Genomic DNA, 19,849 nt, shown 5'->3' on the forward strand with positions numbered 1-19,849 from the left:
GCCATAAAAATATTTTCAACGACCAAACTTTTTTTTGCAAAAATAATGCAATATTTTAATGAAAAATACTGTATGTTAGATGTAAGAAATGTGTTAGGATTAGCAAAATACTTAAAAACAAGTAAAAATAAATTCTAAGTGAAGAAAATTTTTTGTTGTTTCGTAAATAAAAATAGATAAGCTACAAAATTTTTTTGGAGGTCTTTGATATATTTGTTGGGTTCCTTCAACATTTTGCAGCAAAGAAAAATAGTTTTGGAGAGCTACAGGGGCCACCGTACACAAGCAAGGTCAAACCGGCCATTGTGTTGTACTTGCCGAAAGATAACATTTTCGATCACCAAAACTTCCACCAATATAAATGTTTTTATAGCAATCAAGTGGACTTATTCGCCGTTGCCCTTATTTTAAAAGTTATAAATTTCTTCCAATGATGACCTTTTTCCTTTGATAAAACTTTTAAAATAAAAGTGAACTCTTAATCGACACCACGCAGCCTAAAAATAAAACACTTTTATTATTTGCATGATATGGTCCCATAACACAAAAATAGACACGTAATAGATTCAAACGCTTTACTTAAACAAGCATATATATCTCTAACTTATGGGCGGTAAACAAACATACTGAAAAATGATTGAAAATCGGCTTCGTAGTAGTGTATATGCCAGATAATATGTTACATAATACAAAAGCTTTCATTGAGATTAGTTATTGGGCTCAATGATGATTACTTTTAAAATTTCACAACTAACGTACGCAATCATAAAACAACAGAGCTTAAAACTGGTGAAAAAAGGCTTAGGTATTCTGTTCAATCCGACATAATAATTGAACAGGATGTATGTTACATTCCATCATGTTCGTCAGTGGACTGCGGGACCGAATGAAGTTCTATATTCGTGCTTAGTTGTCTATCTCCTTGTCTCTTTCTTTCTTCTCTAAGTAGCAAATACACATCTGGTCCTTGCTCATGAGAAGCAGGGATTCTGCACTTGGATGCCACTTCAATGAATGAACGTGGAACGTTGCGCTGATTGGAACTTGCACAGATACAGACCCAGATGGAGACCAAAGGTAGAGTTTATCATTTCCAGTACACAGTGCCAGTCTAGATGTATGGGGGTCCCACCTAAATATAGGATACTTGTAAAATAACACTATTCTTATGAGTTAATCAATAGCTAATAACTGAAAGCATTATTAGTTATTACTACCTAGAGCTAATTGACATACAAACCGGGCACATTTAATCGGTGAGGCTTGCAGCAAAACAACGTAAAGGGAAAGCTTTAGCATACTCCATATATGAACGGCTGTTTTCATGCTATCATCTATGGTTGCTAGAAATTTGTTGTCAGGGCTGAACTCCAGCCAACCAACACCAATCTTTGGGTTTGGTTTTTCTGGGTCTGGATGCACAGAAGGTATTTGAATTGGTGGACTGAGGAATTCATATTTACTTTGAGTGCTAAAGATTGGCGGTGATGCGATCAACGTATTTTCTGTTCTAGGAAGACTTGGTTTAGTTTCAGATTCACTGTAAACTACAGCATTTGTTGACTGAATATTGGAGATGTGAGAGAATTCTGATATACTTTTCCAAGTAATATGATTTAATATGCGCACTTTTTGGTCGTAACTTCCGACTGCCAAAAATTGGCTTGTTGGGGACCAGGTAACACGTTTTACCCCGAGTGCCCAATCATAAGCCTTGTAAGTTGTAAGACATCTTCCGTCCATTGTATATATCAATAACTTATACCACAAACAATGATCCCAAACACATATCACTCGACCATCTGGTGACCATTTCAAACCACTTAAATCTTCAGTATCAGTTTCAAATAATTTCAGAAGTTGCCATGATTCAACCTCGAAAATACTAACGCAATCTCTGCACTTTCGGCTCTCAGCCAAGGCAAGATATTTCCCGTTGTCGGTAAAACTTAAGCAGTCTTTTGAGTTTTTCACGTAACGAATGTAAGAAATAGACTTATTGACTAACGACCAGACTGTTATTCGCAGATTAAAACTGGCTGTTGTTAATACATGGCGCCCATCTGGACTCCACTGCGCATGTGTGAGGCCTGCCGACCCTTCATCGATTTTGCAAGTCCAGTCAGGATGCTCAACGGACCATACTTGACATATTCCCCTTTTGTACATGGCACATAACAAGAAGGCAGAATCCGAAGACCACTCAATATTCTGCACAGCGTCCAGGCATGTGTAAAGCCGCAGAATCTGCAGTGTATCAACTGATCGGACGATGACTTTGTAAGAGACACAGGTCACCACATACTGCCCATCAGGTGAAAATTTACAGTGAAACTGAGATTGTTTGAAAAGCTCAGAAAAATTCATGTTTAAAGTTTAATTCACAAAGTTGGAAGCCTACACAAATACAAAAATTTTGCATCCTGTTAAATATTGCTGAAACATACGAGAATGCACTAGCTTGGGTGCGCCACACAACCCAAAATGACAAGTGTAGTGCGCAAAAATGCTCAGACGCAATGGAAGCGCACAATTACACAGTATTGAACGCAGTTTGACTTATTCAATGTTTAAATCAATTGAAAATTGAGTGCACAGAAGCTCTGTCCAAGTAAAAATAACACAGTAGTGAAACTCATGAAAACCAGTATTGAGTGCGCCTATACAAAAATCTGAAGTTTGGCTAAGCAAGGTGTTCCCAGTCTTTTTTACTTTTGCATTGTCACATCACATGTAGGCCTAAATGGTATAAAGTTACTTATGATGCCTTTAATTTAGAAACCTTGGCACACCTACGCACAAGACTTCTCAACATGCACGTCAAAATTATTCATGTTCACAGCGATTTAGGCAAATACGGTAATAAATAAAGAAGATAAAGTAGGTCAAGTATACAAGTGCACAACAACTGGATGCATTTGTATATTAGACCCCAGCTACTCAAATTGTGACGTCATCTGGTTGTGTACTTGTATACCAGACCCGATAAAGTTTAGTGTTTGAACGCCAAATTATGTAGACCTGACAAATAAAAGAAAACATTGACTTTGCGCGCACGATTTCTCGTCAAAAAGTGCCTGGCTTATGCGGTAAGCGAAAGTATGAGGCCCGGTCTGATCAGCCTACCGGTAGGCCTATCTTATTTTCATATGACATTTGGAAGCCTAGTCTATACAAAAGTATAATCTGACTAACCTATACTAATGGTCTTTGTTTACTACCGGTATGTGCATTGTGCTTACATACTTCACAAGTCGAACAAGACACATAGCCTACTGACATAACGCATCAACCAGAACAACAATACATGAATACTCTAGTTTTAGTTTTGGTTCATGTGCTCCACCTAGACCATACGTGTCAAACTCCCGGCCCGCGGGCAACATCCGGCCCGCTTTACAATAAAACTTGGCCCGCAATGTTATTTTATACAATGAACTATTTCCGGCCCACGAGATCATTGTACAGTATAATTTACTTTTTTCAAGCAAGAACAAGATTATAACAAATCGCACAATACAGCAGTTGCCCCATCATACAATAGAATAAATCGATCTATTCCAACGCTCGTAATTTAGGCTGCTTTTTTCTTTATTGTTTCTTAATTCGTTAATGCTTTTGCTAGGAGATGAATGAAACATAACGATGTAAGACAAGAATAATCAAAAATAGCCCTGTCAAAAATCGTCAAAAACATCAAAAATTTGGTGTTGTATCGCTGCCTGTTTCCAATTCATGTACTCTTGTCACGAAACGTTCAATCAACTTTTATCCTTACGGCCCGCGGCGTTAAATAAGTTTTGAGTTTTGGCCCCTGTAGCGATTGAGTTTGACACCCCTGACCTAGACCAAACTAACCGATTTCAACGGTCCCACTTCATAACGGTAACTATTACTTCATAGTATTAGAAAGCATGAGTGATAGTTTGAGAAATTGTTTGAGCCCATTTGTCCACTCATTCTACTGTATTTATTCAGTAATTACTAATTAGGTCTCTATTTCGAACAGAGTTGCTAAATGATATCAAAAAAGCGCTGACGTTTGCTAGAACTGTAAGCTGACTTAAAGATTGGAAACAAAACATTTTCGCGTAAAGTAAAAGTCATTAAGTTCAACGCACTAAATAAATCTTAAAACAAATTTCGCTCTGAAAAGGCCTAAGAGCACTTATTCGGGGGCGAAAATCGCTGAATTGCTAAGACTGAATTTTGCAAATTTCATTATCCATGTTTAGTTTACTTCACCAACCTCTTAACATCAATTCTAAATCAAGAAAATACACGAAATATTTTCGTACTTTCTATGTCTCGTTTGACCATTTTGTATTGGGACAGGAGCCTGTTGGCAGAATGACGCTTTACTTCAACTACTGTTTGCAAACCAGTCACAACAGCAACAGAAGTTAAGATCTTTTAATTGCTTAGCGCAACAATATGGCAGATACGAAACATACGCACTAAATACAAAACATTGTCTAATACATGATGCTGGGGTTATTGCTTGCTTAATCGGAGTTTAACACATTGCATTCTACGAACAAGAGGTCGTACGAACGATCCTTTCATTTCAATTTCTGCTAATTTCTTCAGAAATGAATCAGTCATGCAAGTGGGCAGTTCTGTCTTTAATTGTTCAATGTCTCTTGGCCGTGCAATTGTCTTGGTTGTTATTTGCTGGTCGTCGTACACAACGTTAGAAATATCTAAGAATACAAAGAAATCGTTAAATGTCAAAAAACGGCGAAAAATAAACAATACAATACAATTAAAAAACAGAGACTGTATTTCAAATCAATTCCACTGATATGACCTTGCAGTCTTCTTGCTTCAAATCGACTCTGATTTTTTGTCGGAAACAGAATATTCTCATTAAGACTTCCCGTAGAAGCCGCGTTGGTCACGTAATGGTCCAGATGTTGCCAGAGTAGCAGTAAAGCAGTTTCTAAAATATATTGCTCACACTGAAGCACCTTGCCCTAAAAAAAAATTTCACGATAAGTCACGATATAGAAACAGGCTACAAGAAAAAAAAACATGGAAAATTATGCTTTGTGGTCATGCCTTTGCTTGCATGCTTTTCTTGAGAGTTGTTGCTACTAGTTTTTGTTCCTGAGACAATGACAACTGTACCACATCTGTGTTGGCGTCCATAAACTGAATAAAATGTGCATTAAACTTTGCCTTGATACGTTGCAGGAGCAACACACAAAACTTGAATTCAACTGATTTATAGAACGGGAACCAGTTCTGATTCAATAAAATAGCAGTGGAAAAGCAACGTTGGTATGACATACCTCTTTTAATTCCTGTGAAGATATGTTGTCAACATTTTCTAATTTATATTTCAGCTGTGACATTTTCTCTTTTTCTTTCTCAAACCTAGTCAAGACTGTTCGAAGTATTTGGACCAATATTCCCATGGTTGGCTTTCCATAATCGGCTGCAAATTTTCATACCACAATAGCACATACCATCAAATTTTTAGTGGTCAGTCTGTAATAGTCAATAGTTCCTTTTTCTAAGTTATTCCATTAGTTATGATACTTACCAAACATTAAGACATCATCTGACGACTCAGCAAGTGTAGGAGAAAATAAAACCGTTGAATCAGCACCGGTTGTTCGAATTGTGATGACCCGACAGTATGTTAAAATGTTACAGGCAACCTCGTGAATCAGCAAGTTTACCTGGAAACAAATAATTAAAATATTTTTCATGAAAAAGTAAAACAAGTTATGATACCAAAGAATAATTAATATGAGTGCAAACTGCAGACCTACCTTTTCAAACATTTCTGGGGTCACCAATTTTGATTTTATATTCATCAAAAAATCATCAGAGACAAAGTAATGAGGTAAAAGTGAAAGAAATTGTCGCTGCAATAAAAACAATAACTTTACAAAGTTTTGTTGAAGAAGAATATATTTCCTTTAGAATTCGGCATAAATAACCTGAATCCTTAGCAAGTGCCCTTCAATTTCCATCAATACCACTTGTGGAATGTTTGGATATAAATTTACGTCGGAAAAGTCCTGCCCAGTTGTCTGACAGAGAATCTCTGTTACCAACTTCAACTCAGTTAAAGACTAAAAAAAATATGTAAAGTTACTGCGTGCATAAAAGCTTCAGATTTAAAGAAATAATTCAACATTTCAGAAAAATTTCAAAACTGCTAAACCTCATGATCATAGTCATTTGCTTTCAAAACATTTGTGACAATAGGTGTGACATGTGAAAGAAGAAACTGGAGAACCAAAGCGCAGACTTCATGGTGTGAGGGACCACCTGGAAAAATTTAAACAAGTTTTAAACCACAACCTAGTTTATTACTGAAAACAGTAAGCTTGAAATAGTGCAGACATAATCAAAAATGGTATAATTGTTACCCAAAGCAGTTAACAAGGCGGAGCACAAGTGCAATACTGGATAAAGAAGCTGACGATAACGAGATAAGCGGTTGGGTGACAAAGCATCTGCAAATGTTGACATTTCATTATAAAAACATAGAGCTATTATGAACTGGTTCCCTAAAATTTGCACCAAGTGGAAATCATTATCCATATGCATTTTGAAAACACTGAATTTCGATAAAAATTTAACAAATAATAAATAGGTCTGTAAATAAAATAATAATCATAACTTAACTAGTCAAAAAGTTACACTGTTAAATAAATAAATTAACTTAAGCCTGTGGGTGCAGCACCATGGCCACCTATTAAACCAATTTCATATGTACCAGAACCTAATCATAATTATGTTCCTACCCATAACCTTTCTTGAAAATGTGATAAAAAATTCAACATCTCACCTATATCAGCATAGTCAGGACTGGGTCGAACTTCAAGGAAACTACAACTGGCAAGCTGAGTCAAGACTCCACTGTCAATGATAGCACGAGCACCACCAAGTGAGTGCACTATGGAACAGAGAAGTGCCATTTTTTGCTCGTATATGTAAGCCGCTCTGGATGGCCCAGAGTTGGGGAGCAAATATTCTTGTAAAGCTTCATCTTCCTGGAGAAAACTGAGAAAGAAAATTATGACGTGTATCTACAAAGTGAAATTTTGATCTTTTTAAACCAGGTTGGGTAACTAATTTCTTGCTTGACTAAAGTAAAAAAAATTGCAGTGGCCCGAAAGGTACCTGTTGGCAATATGATTTATATAGCCATTTTTGATCATGAACTGCAACCAAGATTGTTCCACATCCATTTGCACAATGCAGTCTAGACAACCGTATGCCAGTACCCTGCATATGCTCTGCCCTGTTTTAAAAAAATGCAAGAATGAAATTAGCGACAAATGACGACAACACACAAAATTTCAAAGAAAACATGCATATTTCAGTCTTAATCTAAGTGTAGCCAATAGCCATAGCATGTAAAATTAAATTCAGCAATTTTACCGCTACATGCATCTTTGCAAATAAGATCCATGAAAGATTCTCCATAATCTTTCAGCAGTTTGACATTCTCTCGATTTAGACGGGTGTAAGTGTCCTCCCTTGCTGCTCGAAGTGTCATATGGTTACCACGTTCTGCAAAAAGTATGTTTGGTGAATATTTGGCAATGATCAAAGTGGAATAGAAAATAGCAAAGGCCTGTTCACGTCACTAAAACTGACATTATGAAAATGAAATTATAAGAAAAAGCAAAAAATTACCAGTGCTTTGCTTTTTATTCTGTTGACAGAGCTGCAAGTAGTGCAGAAGAGACGCATAAAGATGAACTCGAACTTTCTGGTTTATTCCGGATTGAAGAAGCCAGTCCAGGATGCCTTTTATGACAATCTACAAGAAAAGAAGTTTTAGATATAAGTTTCAAAAAACAAATTCGATTCACTGCAGTTCAAGAGAACTTACCTGAAGAGTTGCCAAGGTACTGGCAACATTTAGAAGTTGATCTTGACTTGAGATACTGGACCTGCGTTCCATAACAGATGAGAACAAATTTGTAACACAATTGTAAAGTTTGGCATCAATCAAGAAAATGGTTGATCGCTTACCTATCAACATCTACTGACTCCATTAAACTTGACCTGATTTGTATGACAAGTGTGAGCATAACGGCAGCTAGCGGGGATATTAGTTCTTGTGCTGCTTCACTGTTGCATGTGACTTTCAGTAGGTATTGGGCGATGTTGAACAACACCTTAAGTTTTGAAAATGATCCAACAGGGGTGTAGATTAGAAACCATGTACATACATTCCAAAGAACGTGAGCTGTTTCTTCGTAGAAATGGCAAAGTTTTTACTACCTGTTGCCGTGTGTGCCTGGGGAGTAAATCATCAGGACACGATGTCAAGGCGACCTCTAGTGCGTGCTTCCACGCTGTGAGAAGGTGAAGTTTTGCATGAAGAGTATCCCGCATCTGGTTCTTTACGACAACATTTTGAAGAATATTCTGGAAAAATGAGTCACAAGGTAATTAGAGCAGTGTCGATGGTAAACAGCAGAATAAAGATTTCTGCAAATAATAATTGAACCTGCATGTCTTGCACGGCGAGACGCTTGCGATTCATTTCTTCGGCACCTAACGTGTTTAAATTGGTTTCAAGCATTCTGTGCAACATCTGAAGAGAAGCAATTCATTTTAAAATAAGAATCACAACGACAACTTGCTCTGAATCTTACAACAACAATTCAGAAAGTCAGTAACTGGGGCTCAAAAGAAGACAAATTATCGCCGGGCTATGTAACAACTTTCCTCTGTCCGAGGATAAAATGTTCCAATAGCATAGCACACTAAATTTTGCACTAAATCGATTTTATAAGACTCATAAGTCAAAATGTCGATACTGCAAGCAAAACAAGTTTCAGTTTTACCTTTACATCACAAAAGACAACCCCATGTTCATTGGTTGATTCACAAGATTTAATGCCTTCTTCGACAACAGAGGGGATAAACTGATCCAAGTTTAGTGGTGATGGAAATGCCTGATAAACAGTTAACACACTGTATAGTGTACATATACAAAAGCATGATATACATAGCTCAACATTTGATCATGGACTGAGTAAACGTAAAGCTAAAACTATCATATTTGGAAGTTAGAAACTGTCTTTGCATGTCGTTAACACAATATTTATTGTATTTTGGGTCAAACATGTCACAGTGCAAGACTATTGCAAGGTGAAGCCGAGCTAGTATTATACCAGTTGCACAAGCACTAACCTGAGAAAAATCTACAATATCCAGCATGCGGACAACAGTCAACGCTGATGATGACTGTACAGAAGTTGTGTCTAAGAATGACACAGAATGAGATGTTGTATCCATCATCGTGGTCAGATGAGACTGATTCATTGATTGATTAACCGTTATCGAAGTGTTAGCCTTAACTTGACTAAAAAGAACCTATACAATGAATGCAATGGTTAACGAAAAATAACAGAAATTACCAAAATGCTTCATTAAAAATATAACAGGTCATCCTGAAATTGTTTCGTTTTATTGGTTAAAAAAACAAAAGCCCCAGCATTAAAACCTGGAGTAAGCGTTGGGCGTTTGTTCTTTGTTGTTTAGTAGCAAGAGAATGAAGTTCAATGGCAGCAGTCTTCAACAACCATGATTGTTGCATCATAAGTGTGTTTGTTGGAACCTGGTCGTCTGCAGGAAAGGATAATGTGGTATAAGTTTGAATGTTTGATGATGGCAGAATCATGATAACCTCAATAGGGTATATAATTATGAATGTAAAAGCAGAAAAGATAGCACCTTAAAGGTTAACTATAATTTACTAACATGATTCTTCAGGTGTGACAATGATACAAGTTATCACAGGGTAAAGATTTACACTAACAAGAAACAATCTAATTTTGAACCTCAAAAGACTCACCAGTGTTAAATGGCAAATATTGTAGATGTTTGTAGATAAAATCATGTGATGATCGCAAGTATCTAATATATATGAAAAGCAAATACTTCAAATTACCTACGGCCTGTAGGTGGTCATACATTTAAAATATTTCAGCTTGCATGTATTTGAAGTGTGCAGCTAATTTTATTCTTGCACCTCAAATCCACAGCTGAAAATTTTTAGAAAGATTTACCTCAAAACTGGCTCTGAAGTTTCTGTGTTATATGCCAGTCGATATATCAACTGGTAACATACTTCAGCCAGCTTTGGTGTCTCAACAATAGCAGCTGGCTGCGTAGACTGCCCAGACAATATGGAGAGCACAGAATGCAGACAAGATCGTGAAGCTCCCATTACACCTGGGTCCTGATAAAACATTAAATCTTGATCAGCGTTTCAGTCATACTTTTGAAAGCTGTACAATGTACATGTACTGGGACAAACAAAACGCTTTTAGTTAACCCAGTTGATTTTTTGAGATCTGAATTAGCAACAATTGTTTCATGTATTTCAATAGGCATTTGCTAAAAACAGGAAGGTAATAAGTTACTTTGAATTTACTGAAATTAATAACAAAATTACTAAATCAAGTCACATGATGTTGAGTTAATAAGGTTCTACAATCTATAGGCATTATGGTATGTATGCTTGTTAACAATGAAATGTAAACGTGACATAATTCCAAAGGAAAATCTTGACTAGCTGTCCTAAGCTTAATTTGAATAAGTGGAACGTACAGAAATAACTGAAATATAAACCTGGAGATTTGCTTGACTGGGGTTGGTTGCCGCGTCAAACAGAAGCAATTGGCTCATGTTAGGGGATGGAAGATCAACACTATGAACCAAGATACGTACAATTGATAAGCGACACTGACTGATCACAGGTTCCTCTGTATCAGCTGTAAGTAAAAACAGGCTATTGTATTACTACAGCAACTAATTGAAAAAAATTCTAGAGATTAACTAAATGAAATTGAGCTACACAAACTCATTTGTTTGGTCAATTATTTCATCAGACTTCTTTATACCTTCTCTACTTTCAAAGCAGGCAGAATCGAGAACTTCAACAAATCCCTGAGTAATTTTATGTCTTGTGGCAACATTGCAAGAATTCATCATTACAGTTACAAGCTGGTTGTGGGACATAGAGAACGATAGCCACGAAATTACTTGAACCGCAAGCAATGAAAGATTGGGATGGGACCCATTGTGAGTTATAAGCCTAAGTGCAAATGGTGAGTAAACTCAGCATAAAGTTAATGAACTAACAATTATAACTTAGTATTGCACTAGCAAAACTTACATGCAGGAAAAAGTTAGGACATACTAATAAAATGTTACATTACATGAAACTAAGGTATTCTAAAACTTACGGGTTAACACTTACCTTGCTATGTTGATGGTGTAATCAGCCCTTTTGGTTTGGGGATTTATTCCAAATAAAAGTTTATCGAGGGTGGTAATAAGCAAAGAACTGCCACTTGTTCGCAATGCAGACACAAAAACTTCCTGTGTATAAAATTGAAATGTTCATCTAACTGCCAATGGAATATTATTACAATGAAATGTTGCTACCGCAAAAGTATAGGTTGCTGCGAAAACATATCACATTACCACATTTGTACTACCTGAAGTTCAAGCGCGTTTAGTATCAGTTGAAGTGCGCGTTCTGCAGCTTCCACAAGAGTGCGCTCAAGATCATGTTTAGTGATGTAGGTATCCAGATACGTGATGCATTGTTCAATGATTTGCATAACCTAAGAAAAATCTGCGCTTCAATACCTATGGATATGTATTTACTGGTTGTCAGGTTGAAACTGGAATACTGCATTAAAAAGTACAGTACAGTTTTTCTTTTGTACAGTACAGTAAAAGTACAGCCTTTCTGGTATTCCTATATCAAGTATTCAATATACTATTGTAATAGACTTCATCAATATAAATTTAAAAGCAAACAGATAGGAATGAACATACAATTTTGAAAAAGTTGCCTTCATGGTAAATGTGCTGGAGGAATGCGAATGCTGGAAGTTTCCTGGAGGACGCCACAACTGAGGATGACGATTCATGCAGCGTTGTCGCTTTTTCTTGGAAATGTTCCGGAAGTGGATGATAGTTGGAGAGCAGACGGTTAAAAAACTCCAGAGATGCCGAAGCAACCTCCCATTTCTCTTCCGACCTTGAATAAGCCCTCGATAGAAGAGGAAGAAACACAGACTCCACAACAAAGAGCAAATATCGAGTAAAACCGCCACCGAGGCTGTATTGTAAAAAAAAATAAGAAACATTACACCCACTTTGTCACAGCTTTTTTTGTACATACTGCGCATTGATTTTGCCAACGACTAACCCTTGCAAATTGCTGAGTGCAGAAAGAAGTTTGATGAATCCTTGAGTCATGGGATATTGCTCCTCTCTAGACTCAACTTCCGCCAACTCGGCTGTGATTCCCAGAGGTTTCCCTGAAAAATATTGTGAAATAGATTAATTATCATCACTCAAACCACAACTCTTGCTACTCATATTGTCTAATAATGGAATGTTTAATTGAAGACTTCTATGTACTGGTAGCTACGTTTCTTCAGCTTGCAAATTCCAAAACAGTTAAACAATGTTTCACCTAATGCTGGAAGAGACTGTAGTAATTGCGAGGTTTCGCAAGCCTGCAGCAAACCGAGGGCTATATCGGGAATTCTGGCCATATGCGACAAGGCAACCATGATCTCTCCCTTGAGACGTATTGGCACTGGACACTGCATCAAACCAAACAATATCCCACACACTGACCAGTGGGTGTCCTCATAAAATGCAACACATGCAATGTCATCCTGTGCGAAAGATATCGCTGCAATTATTTCAAGTAATACACTATTTACTTTTAATCAACATAACTTTAAAAGCTCAATACATTGCCGTAAAGCTGTCATAGCACCAGGTATACATAACTTATTTATACAGCTAAATTGTTGGACTTACATATTGGGCCACTTTTGCTACAAGTTGCATAACAGCACGTAATCCTTCCACTTCATGAGGAGTTATTGTGCAAGTGCGTTGAGAAGTCTCCAAAAAAAGACACAAGGTCAATAACAAAACACTTTAAGTTAAATGTTGCGGTTAATCCATACTCACTTGAGATGAAAAAGGTTGTGTTGAAAATGGACTCGTTGTTTCATGCAGTGACGGTAAATCTTGTCGCAAATTATCATAGTAACGATGACAGGACGTAAAAAAGTGATCCCAAGATATCATGCTTTCTCCATTTCCACCTATAATATCACAACCGCGCTTTAACATAACAAAAATTAACCTAAATATTATTACTTCTTAAACTCTTTCGAGTTACCATAGTTTTCACTGGTATTATATATCATAGTAGCAGCTAATGTAGGAAAAAGGTCTTGTAGTGTTACTGGATGTTTTATTCACAAAATAAAATACAAAACAGCAAAACGGCTAAAGTCAGCCACAAATCTGACAGTACCGTTGGTCCTTAGCATTTCAAATGCAGCTCGAGAACTCTGTGCACCAGTTGAGAGGGCACTGAGCATGTGAATGTACGGAATGTACAACAATGGTGGTAGCATGTCGGCAGACTGACGAATGAACTTGAAAAGAGCCATCTAAAAACATCATCATTAGGTATCGACCTTCAGACGTAAACTAACGATACTGGAAAATATATCAGAATTCATCATGATCATAAATTAAATGTCTGGAACAAATCGCTCTGTGGCTATGAAGTTTGGTAACCACAGTCGGCAGGAACCGCATTATGTATGGGCCACAAGGGAAGTGGAATAATACTGTCCTTAATATTCCATTGTGTGTACTAACGTACAGCCTTGTGCCCAAATTGTTAGGGGCAAAAAACACAGCAGCCCCGATATTTAAAACTAAACAACTGTTCTGATATTTTAATAGAATTGTAATTGCAAAAAAAGTGCAGCTATGGTTGGTAACGAGTGGTTCGGACTATTCCAGCGTTAAGATTAAGATGAGGGGCTATCAATAACAAATCAAAGATACACGTGAATGAAATGATCTTACATGATACAACCACATCATATCAACAATAGCAGTTTAATCGAACAGTTTTTATTCTATGCACTTTCTCTGATGTCAAACCTGTTTATGAGGCAATCTCTTTGCAGCCATGTATGAGCCATCAGACATGACGGTGTGCTCCGTTGCACACCAAAAATCTGCTGAGAGTTGAATATCCAAAGGATCGTTGTCGTAAAGTGAAGTAATAAGTTCAAGAAATTGCAGAAAATCTTTACGAAGCTCTCTTGGTGGTTCTTCTCCTTTCACTAGGTGGAGCATCAATATACGAGCCACCTCATCACCATGGTTACGCATCTCTTTTACCTAAATAGTTATATAGGTGACATTGCTAACAATAGAATAAAAGGTAAAGACCTGAACAAAGTTCAAATGAAAAAAAAAGTTTCATAATGGAAACACAAAACAATAATACAAACAAAACCATTTCAGATCACCTTTAATGGCATGTTCACAATAATTTCAATTACAATCTCATGGACTCTACGGACATAAAATTCTTCACTACGAAATGATGGAGATTTGATCACGTTTTCCTGTTTCAAAAAAGCATCAGTAAATCTTTTGATAAAATAATAATTTCCACTTTTCAAAGTTTAAACTATCGATAGACATTAAGAAAGCTATTTACAGTAATATGTTTAACTGCTTACTTTCAGGTAAAGAAAAACTTGATCTGCTAAAGATTTCTCTAATGCTTCCTCATCTTGCTCAAGTATATCTCCACTAACAGGCGCCATAGAGGTGATAAAGGAAGACTGTGAGATAGTGCGAAGAGTAAGGGACCAAACCAACAGCAGACATGCGCGAACACCAGAAACATTCCAAGAATCCCTATACATTGAAACAATCATGCAATATTCCGCTATGAAACTTGTTTAATAAATTCACTTATTGTTTCAGGTTACCTATCATGTACAAGCAGTTTATGTATGGTCGGAATAAACTCTTTATCAGCCAGAATAGGATGTTTTAGCAAGTCTTCAACATCTGTTAAAACAGAAAATATTTTTGCGCGTCATTTGCATGAAGTACAAGATGATGATTAAGTTAACTCAAATTACTACCTGAGGTTTAAAGAAAACTGCAACAAACATAATGGAGAAATAATTGTGGTTAAACGGACGAAAGAAAGACATGATCAGTGTTCATCTAGAAATATTCAAATTATTATTATAAAGAAACTTACTACTGCCATCTTGAGACATGTCTGATGGAAGTGTTATAGCATAAAAAGCTGCAAACAAAAGAGCAAGAGTAGAAGAAGAAAGCTTTTCATCACTTTCCACTTCTGAATGTTGACGTAAGTGCTCGAAGATGAGCTTAACATCATTCTGAGGCAGACCAGACTGGCCAGCAAAATAAAACAAACAATCTGCGAGGCACTGCCGAACTTCAGTGATCAGATCACGTATCTGAACACAAGACGTCAACAGAAGCAATATTAATCAGCTGTTTAATGTTGTAACTGTGATACAATTATAACTTATTGCCAAAAGTACTTCGTCAAAGAAAGCATTTAATAAATACGGTAAAGTATAACAAAATTTTCACTTCTAAGAAGTTACAAAAGTTTTCTTATGATTATTACAGATTTTTGATATTAAGCAACTAACTAACTAGTCCAACAATTATTAGCATACTAGAAATTAGTCAACAATCATGCGCACATACAGTGCTATTAATACGCGAGTATTTTTTGATGATAATTTCTTATTGTGTAAACTGCACATTAACCTGTCGGCGGTGCCTGGCATCGCCGAGTCCTTTCTGCTTTCCAAGTTTTTCAAGTTCTCTTTCAGTGTCTATTTCACAGAGTAGTTCGAGAATTCGCTGTGTTAAGCCGTTTTCCAGTAGTTCATCTGTAAACGAAGTTGCCAAGCCCACACCTTCCTCTCTACAACATAAAACAGGTAGTACATAATAATGCCGTCAAGTATCAAAGAATGGCAAGAAAACGTAATACTTACGAAAGATCAAGTGTCCACGAGCGACCCTGACGGCACTGGATCAAAGTACGCAGTGCGCTAACCAAATTACGTCTTCCATCCCAGTAAAGCAACACAGCCACAAGACCACGTGTATAATTAGCGTAATTGGGTTTTTGCTCTTCTCCTGAAGACATTGCGCGATTGTAATTCAAAACATAACTTATAGGTACCATGTATACTCTACTGTACAACATCAACCATTCTTATCAAGTGTTTGTTAATAGAAGAAACAAAATGGCAGCTTTACCTGCAAAAAGAAGCTCAGCTGAGGCAAGCTCATTCAGCTCAAATAAATCACTAATAATCAATGCCTCATCACAGAAGTCATCATCAAGAAGCTTGGCATCAAAAGGAAAAACTGCACTTTTATTTTTCAATGCATTTCTATCCTCAGTATTGCGGGACTATAACACAAGCAAGCCAAAAAAAGACATCTTAGCCTAATCATTTCCAGCTTTAAAGGCATAACTCAGTAAAAAATGCAAAAGTTGTCAGAACAGTCAGTTTTCATTTAACAGATTTAAACATGTTTTGTCAGAAACGGCATAATCAGTTACTTAACCAACATAATCCTATTCAAATTATTATTCATTATTCTTTTTCAAAGTAATCAATGCAGATCGTTTGTTTTATCATTGTTGACAAAGATGCCGAGTTATTCCAGTTTCTATTTAATGCCAGCATTGAATGCGGTAAGGTTTGGAGTAAAACTGCATAGACATTATACATACACATTACATACCGGATTTTTGAAAAAAGAAAGGAACTCTGGTTTATGGCGTCTGAGTAACAACTTGATTTGGTTGACTGAAGCTTGCTTTTGCAGGGCAAACTGCTGTGTGACATCATACAACTCTTTAAAGGGTTGCCACTTAAGCCTAGTTTCCATGACAAGCAAAAGCTAGGTAGGATGTACCTAAGCTCATAAAATGCAATGGGTCAAATAAGTTCATATATATATATATAAACACAAAACAGAACGAAAACAAGAATAGAATATCAGAAACTAAGTATTCCTTTATCAGTTTTGCAACGAAGAAATGTAGTTTTCTTGCCGTGTTACATATAAAGCTCTACACTTACATATAAAAATGTATTCCTTTGTGATGTTTAACTGATATATGACCATTACCACAGTCAAGTCAGTGACACAACAACACCAGCATATTTACATAACAATGCGAAGTACTGGTAACAAAGCATCTACATACCTTTTTCAAGAGGCAACAAAATATATATACATATGTATACAGAAACAGTTCTTGAAGGAACCAAACACATAATTCTTATGACAAAAAAGAAATAAATGTAACCATGACAGTAGTTCAAACCATGAACTAAAACAAGAAACTTTATGCAGAAGTTTCTCTAGCACGTTTCTCAGCCCTTTTGGTGCGCAAGTTTTCTATTCTCTCTAAATACTTGGAGTCTTTTTTAAGCATGTCTTCGGTATAGTTTGGCATAGAAGCCATTAAGCTTTCTTCGATTTCTAAATGATAATCAGCAAAAAACATAGCATAAGCTACAAAAATTATCATTCCAATGATGCATAATCTTGCGGTCCACGCAACAATTGGGGGATTAACTCTGGTGCCAGTTTCATAAACTTGCTGATGTAACCCAGTCTGTGTTGGATATGCTGTTGCTTTTGAAAATGGAACAGGTGGAACGTTTTTTCTTTTTGGAACTTCTGATGCTTTTTCTTCATTACAAGAGTTGCATGAAGTATGAAACTCAGACAAAAATTTCCAGCTTACATACCTACCACTTAACCTGGCAGTATGCTTAAAGTTTAAGGATTTTTGCAATAGAAAAGACATTTTTTTCCTATCCCCTTTGCACATAAAAAGCATATTAGTTGAAACTTGCCTAAAGTGCAAAGTGTTTGACACAGTTTACTGAAAAAAATGTGGCCAATGATAAAGGTAAGATAAATCAGAATTATCATACTTTAAATAGCCTAAGCTGGGAGGAACAAAATAACAATTCTAGCAAAATTAGCTAGTGTTGAAGTGCAAACTAAGCAACACGAATGGCATCCTCTAATTGTAATGCATAAATATTATAATTCATGAATTAGCGATTTGCAATTGCATTTTCTGGTGAATGAATTTCAAGAACAACAATGGCCAAAAAATTTTTGAACATAGTAAACAGATTGTATTGTTTTACCACATGTGGAAAATAGCTTAGCATAAAGTTGCTGAGTTCAATTTTTACTTACGTTTTTTTAATTTATCACTTTATTCACACTTGCAGATTACAAAGAATACAGTCTGGCATTGTACAGCAATAAAAAATGTTAACAACAGCTTACATCTATGCTATAATTAATACACAACACACTAAATAAAGAGAACAAAATTTTCAATAGGCTATAAGCTTTCTTCCGGATTTTTTCTCTCTTCTTCAAGAGCAAGAACTTGCCTTAGTCGGCGTTCATTTCGCAGTTTCTCTACCTTGCTTTCGTATAATCTCTCAGTCGATTCTGGTGTAGGTAATTCTTGTTGAGGCAGAGTCTTCCGCCTCAAGTTAATCCCACCATATGGAAACGCCCACACAACAAAAATCAATGCTGTCAATGGAACAATTACAACTGCCAAACTACCAGCTTTCCCACGCTTTAAACGTGGAGTTTCTTGACTTAAACATTTTATAGAATTGTATGTGGTGCATCCAGAGTTTAAGAAGTATAGTGTATGTCTATAGTTGAAACATGATTGCAATGATGAGAAGTTTCGCACACTTGTGTGCAGCAAAAGATGATCATTTTGAAATCGATTAACACAATTTATTAGACCCAATGCTAAACCGATGTTCATTTTACCAACTTTAGTGCGTTGGGTTGACCTCAATGAAAATCTTAGAAAAACATCAGATTTTAGGCAGTTACGCTTTACTTATTATCTATTAAGTTAGAATGGAATGTTGCTTCTTACAAGTACACATAAAACAATAAGTGATAGTCTAGGTAGTTCAGTATAGGCCTGCCGCCTAATCCTAAAGTCTGATAAACCTATCAGCCAACAGCCATAAATGGTATGATCTTTATCTTTCTCCTTGTACTGAGGAGAGCCTTTGCACAACTTAACCTCAGCAGTGATTACTCATTGTTCAAGCCCGGGTTACCAAGCTAGACTTCGTGCAAGTTTCTATTGTCAAACATTTCTTATTTCTTTTTTTTATTTTTATATTGTACTGCCCAATTTTAGAACCGTTTACCAGGTGCCAGGTCCACTGAACGTGAAGTAAGTGTGTTAATACTGTTAATGTCTTGCACAACATCACTACAACGGTAGCTCAACCGGGTATCGAACACGGAACACGAGCATTATTGTGAGGCCAGTGCTTAAACCACTCGGCTACCGCTATGACCAAATTCAGAATTTGTTGGGCGAAGTTACCTATTTTTTTTCGCCATTGACCGCGGAAAGTGAAAATAAAATGGTGCAGAACATAATTAGGCTAAGCCTACTACGATACAGAATTTTACAGAAAAAAAAAACAACAGCAAGCTTTAAAATGTGCTGTTATGGTGAACTCCCTATCATAAGGAAACTAGTGTTCTCAGCCTGAGAATGCTGAAAAGCAACAGTAAATCTTGCTTCTCAACTTCATGCCTTTGGAGTCTGACCCCAGGCTCGTTTCGCTTCAACGATTTTTTCCCGCTGCATTGTGAATTGAGAATATGTTTGTGATCGTGCAATAAGAATGATGTACTGTATAACATGTACTATGTCACAATTTTTCATAAAATTTAATGGCTTAACTTTTTTGAAAAAGAATTACTTTTAATTTGCAATAAAATTTGAGTTTATTGTATTTACTTCAAGCTGGCTAATTTCAACAAAGCTCTAAGATGGGAAAATCCCCAACGCTGTGCCTCATGTCAATGACGTAAGTACTGTACCACACCTACAGTTCGTCCTGAG

At 36.5% G+C, this 19,849-nt stretch overlaps 2 protein-coding genes across 3 annotated transcripts; both read right to left on the bottom strand.

The window, feature by feature from the left end:
• Positions 1 to 498: 498 nt before the first annotated feature.
• On the bottom strand, positions 499 to 3,317 carry LOC143447046 (WD repeat-containing protein WRAP73-like). 2 transcript variants are annotated; one of them, XM_076946967.1, is made up of 2 exons: positions 1,241 to 3,312; positions 499 to 1,132 (listed from the first exon to the last, which is right to left on the bottom strand). In XM_076946967.1, the coding sequence occupies exons 1-2, from the start codon at positions 2,365 to 2,367 to the stop codon at positions 907 to 909; spliced, it is 1,353 nt and encodes a 450-aa protein (XP_076803082.1). In that variant the 5' UTR covers positions 2,368 to 3,312; the 3' UTR covers positions 499 to 906. The 2 variants fall into 2 exon arrangements, with proteins under 2 accessions (XP_076803082.1, XP_076803083.1); XM_076946968.1 differs by having other exon boundaries at positions 995 to 1,132; positions 1,248 to 3,317.
• A 1,082-nt stretch (positions 3,318 to 4,399) lies between these two features.
• LOC143445573 (nuclear pore complex protein Nup205-like) lies at positions 4,400 to 17,273 on the bottom strand. The gene is made up of 41 exons (XM_076944771.1): positions 16,660 to 17,273; positions 16,165 to 16,321; positions 15,897 to 16,041; positions 15,664 to 15,823; positions 15,116 to 15,341; positions 14,835 to 14,916; positions 14,580 to 14,760; positions 14,364 to 14,462; positions 13,990 to 14,232; positions 13,346 to 13,484; positions 12,994 to 13,130; positions 12,838 to 12,924; positions 12,482 to 12,689; positions 12,212 to 12,323; positions 11,836 to 12,121; positions 11,490 to 11,618; positions 11,249 to 11,370; positions 10,890 to 11,083; positions 10,618 to 10,760; positions 10,053 to 10,225; positions 9,839 to 9,900; positions 9,488 to 9,609; positions 9,175 to 9,357; positions 8,826 to 8,936; positions 8,486 to 8,572; positions 8,257 to 8,403; positions 8,005 to 8,150; positions 7,862 to 7,922; positions 7,663 to 7,789; positions 7,405 to 7,536; positions 7,144 to 7,264; positions 6,809 to 7,023; positions 6,387 to 6,473; positions 6,179 to 6,285; positions 5,952 to 6,086; positions 5,781 to 5,876; positions 5,549 to 5,687; positions 5,295 to 5,440; positions 5,062 to 5,154; positions 4,811 to 4,976; positions 4,400 to 4,703 (listed from the first exon to the last, which is right to left on the bottom strand). The coding sequence occupies exons 1-41, from the start codon at positions 16,804 to 16,806 to the stop codon at positions 4,495 to 4,497; spliced, it is 5,862 nt and encodes a 1,953-aa protein (XP_076800886.1). The 5' UTR covers positions 16,807 to 17,273; the 3' UTR covers positions 4,400 to 4,494.
• Between the last annotated feature and the right edge of the window lie 2,576 nt (positions 17,274 to 19,849).

This window comes from Clavelina lepadiformis, chromosome 2 (genome assembly GCF_947623445.1).
Source record: "Clavelina lepadiformis chromosome 2, kaClaLepa1.1, whole genome shotgun sequence".
NCBI classification, from domain to species: Eukaryota; Metazoa; Chordata; class Ascidiacea; order Aplousobranchia; family Clavelinidae; genus Clavelina; species Clavelina lepadiformis.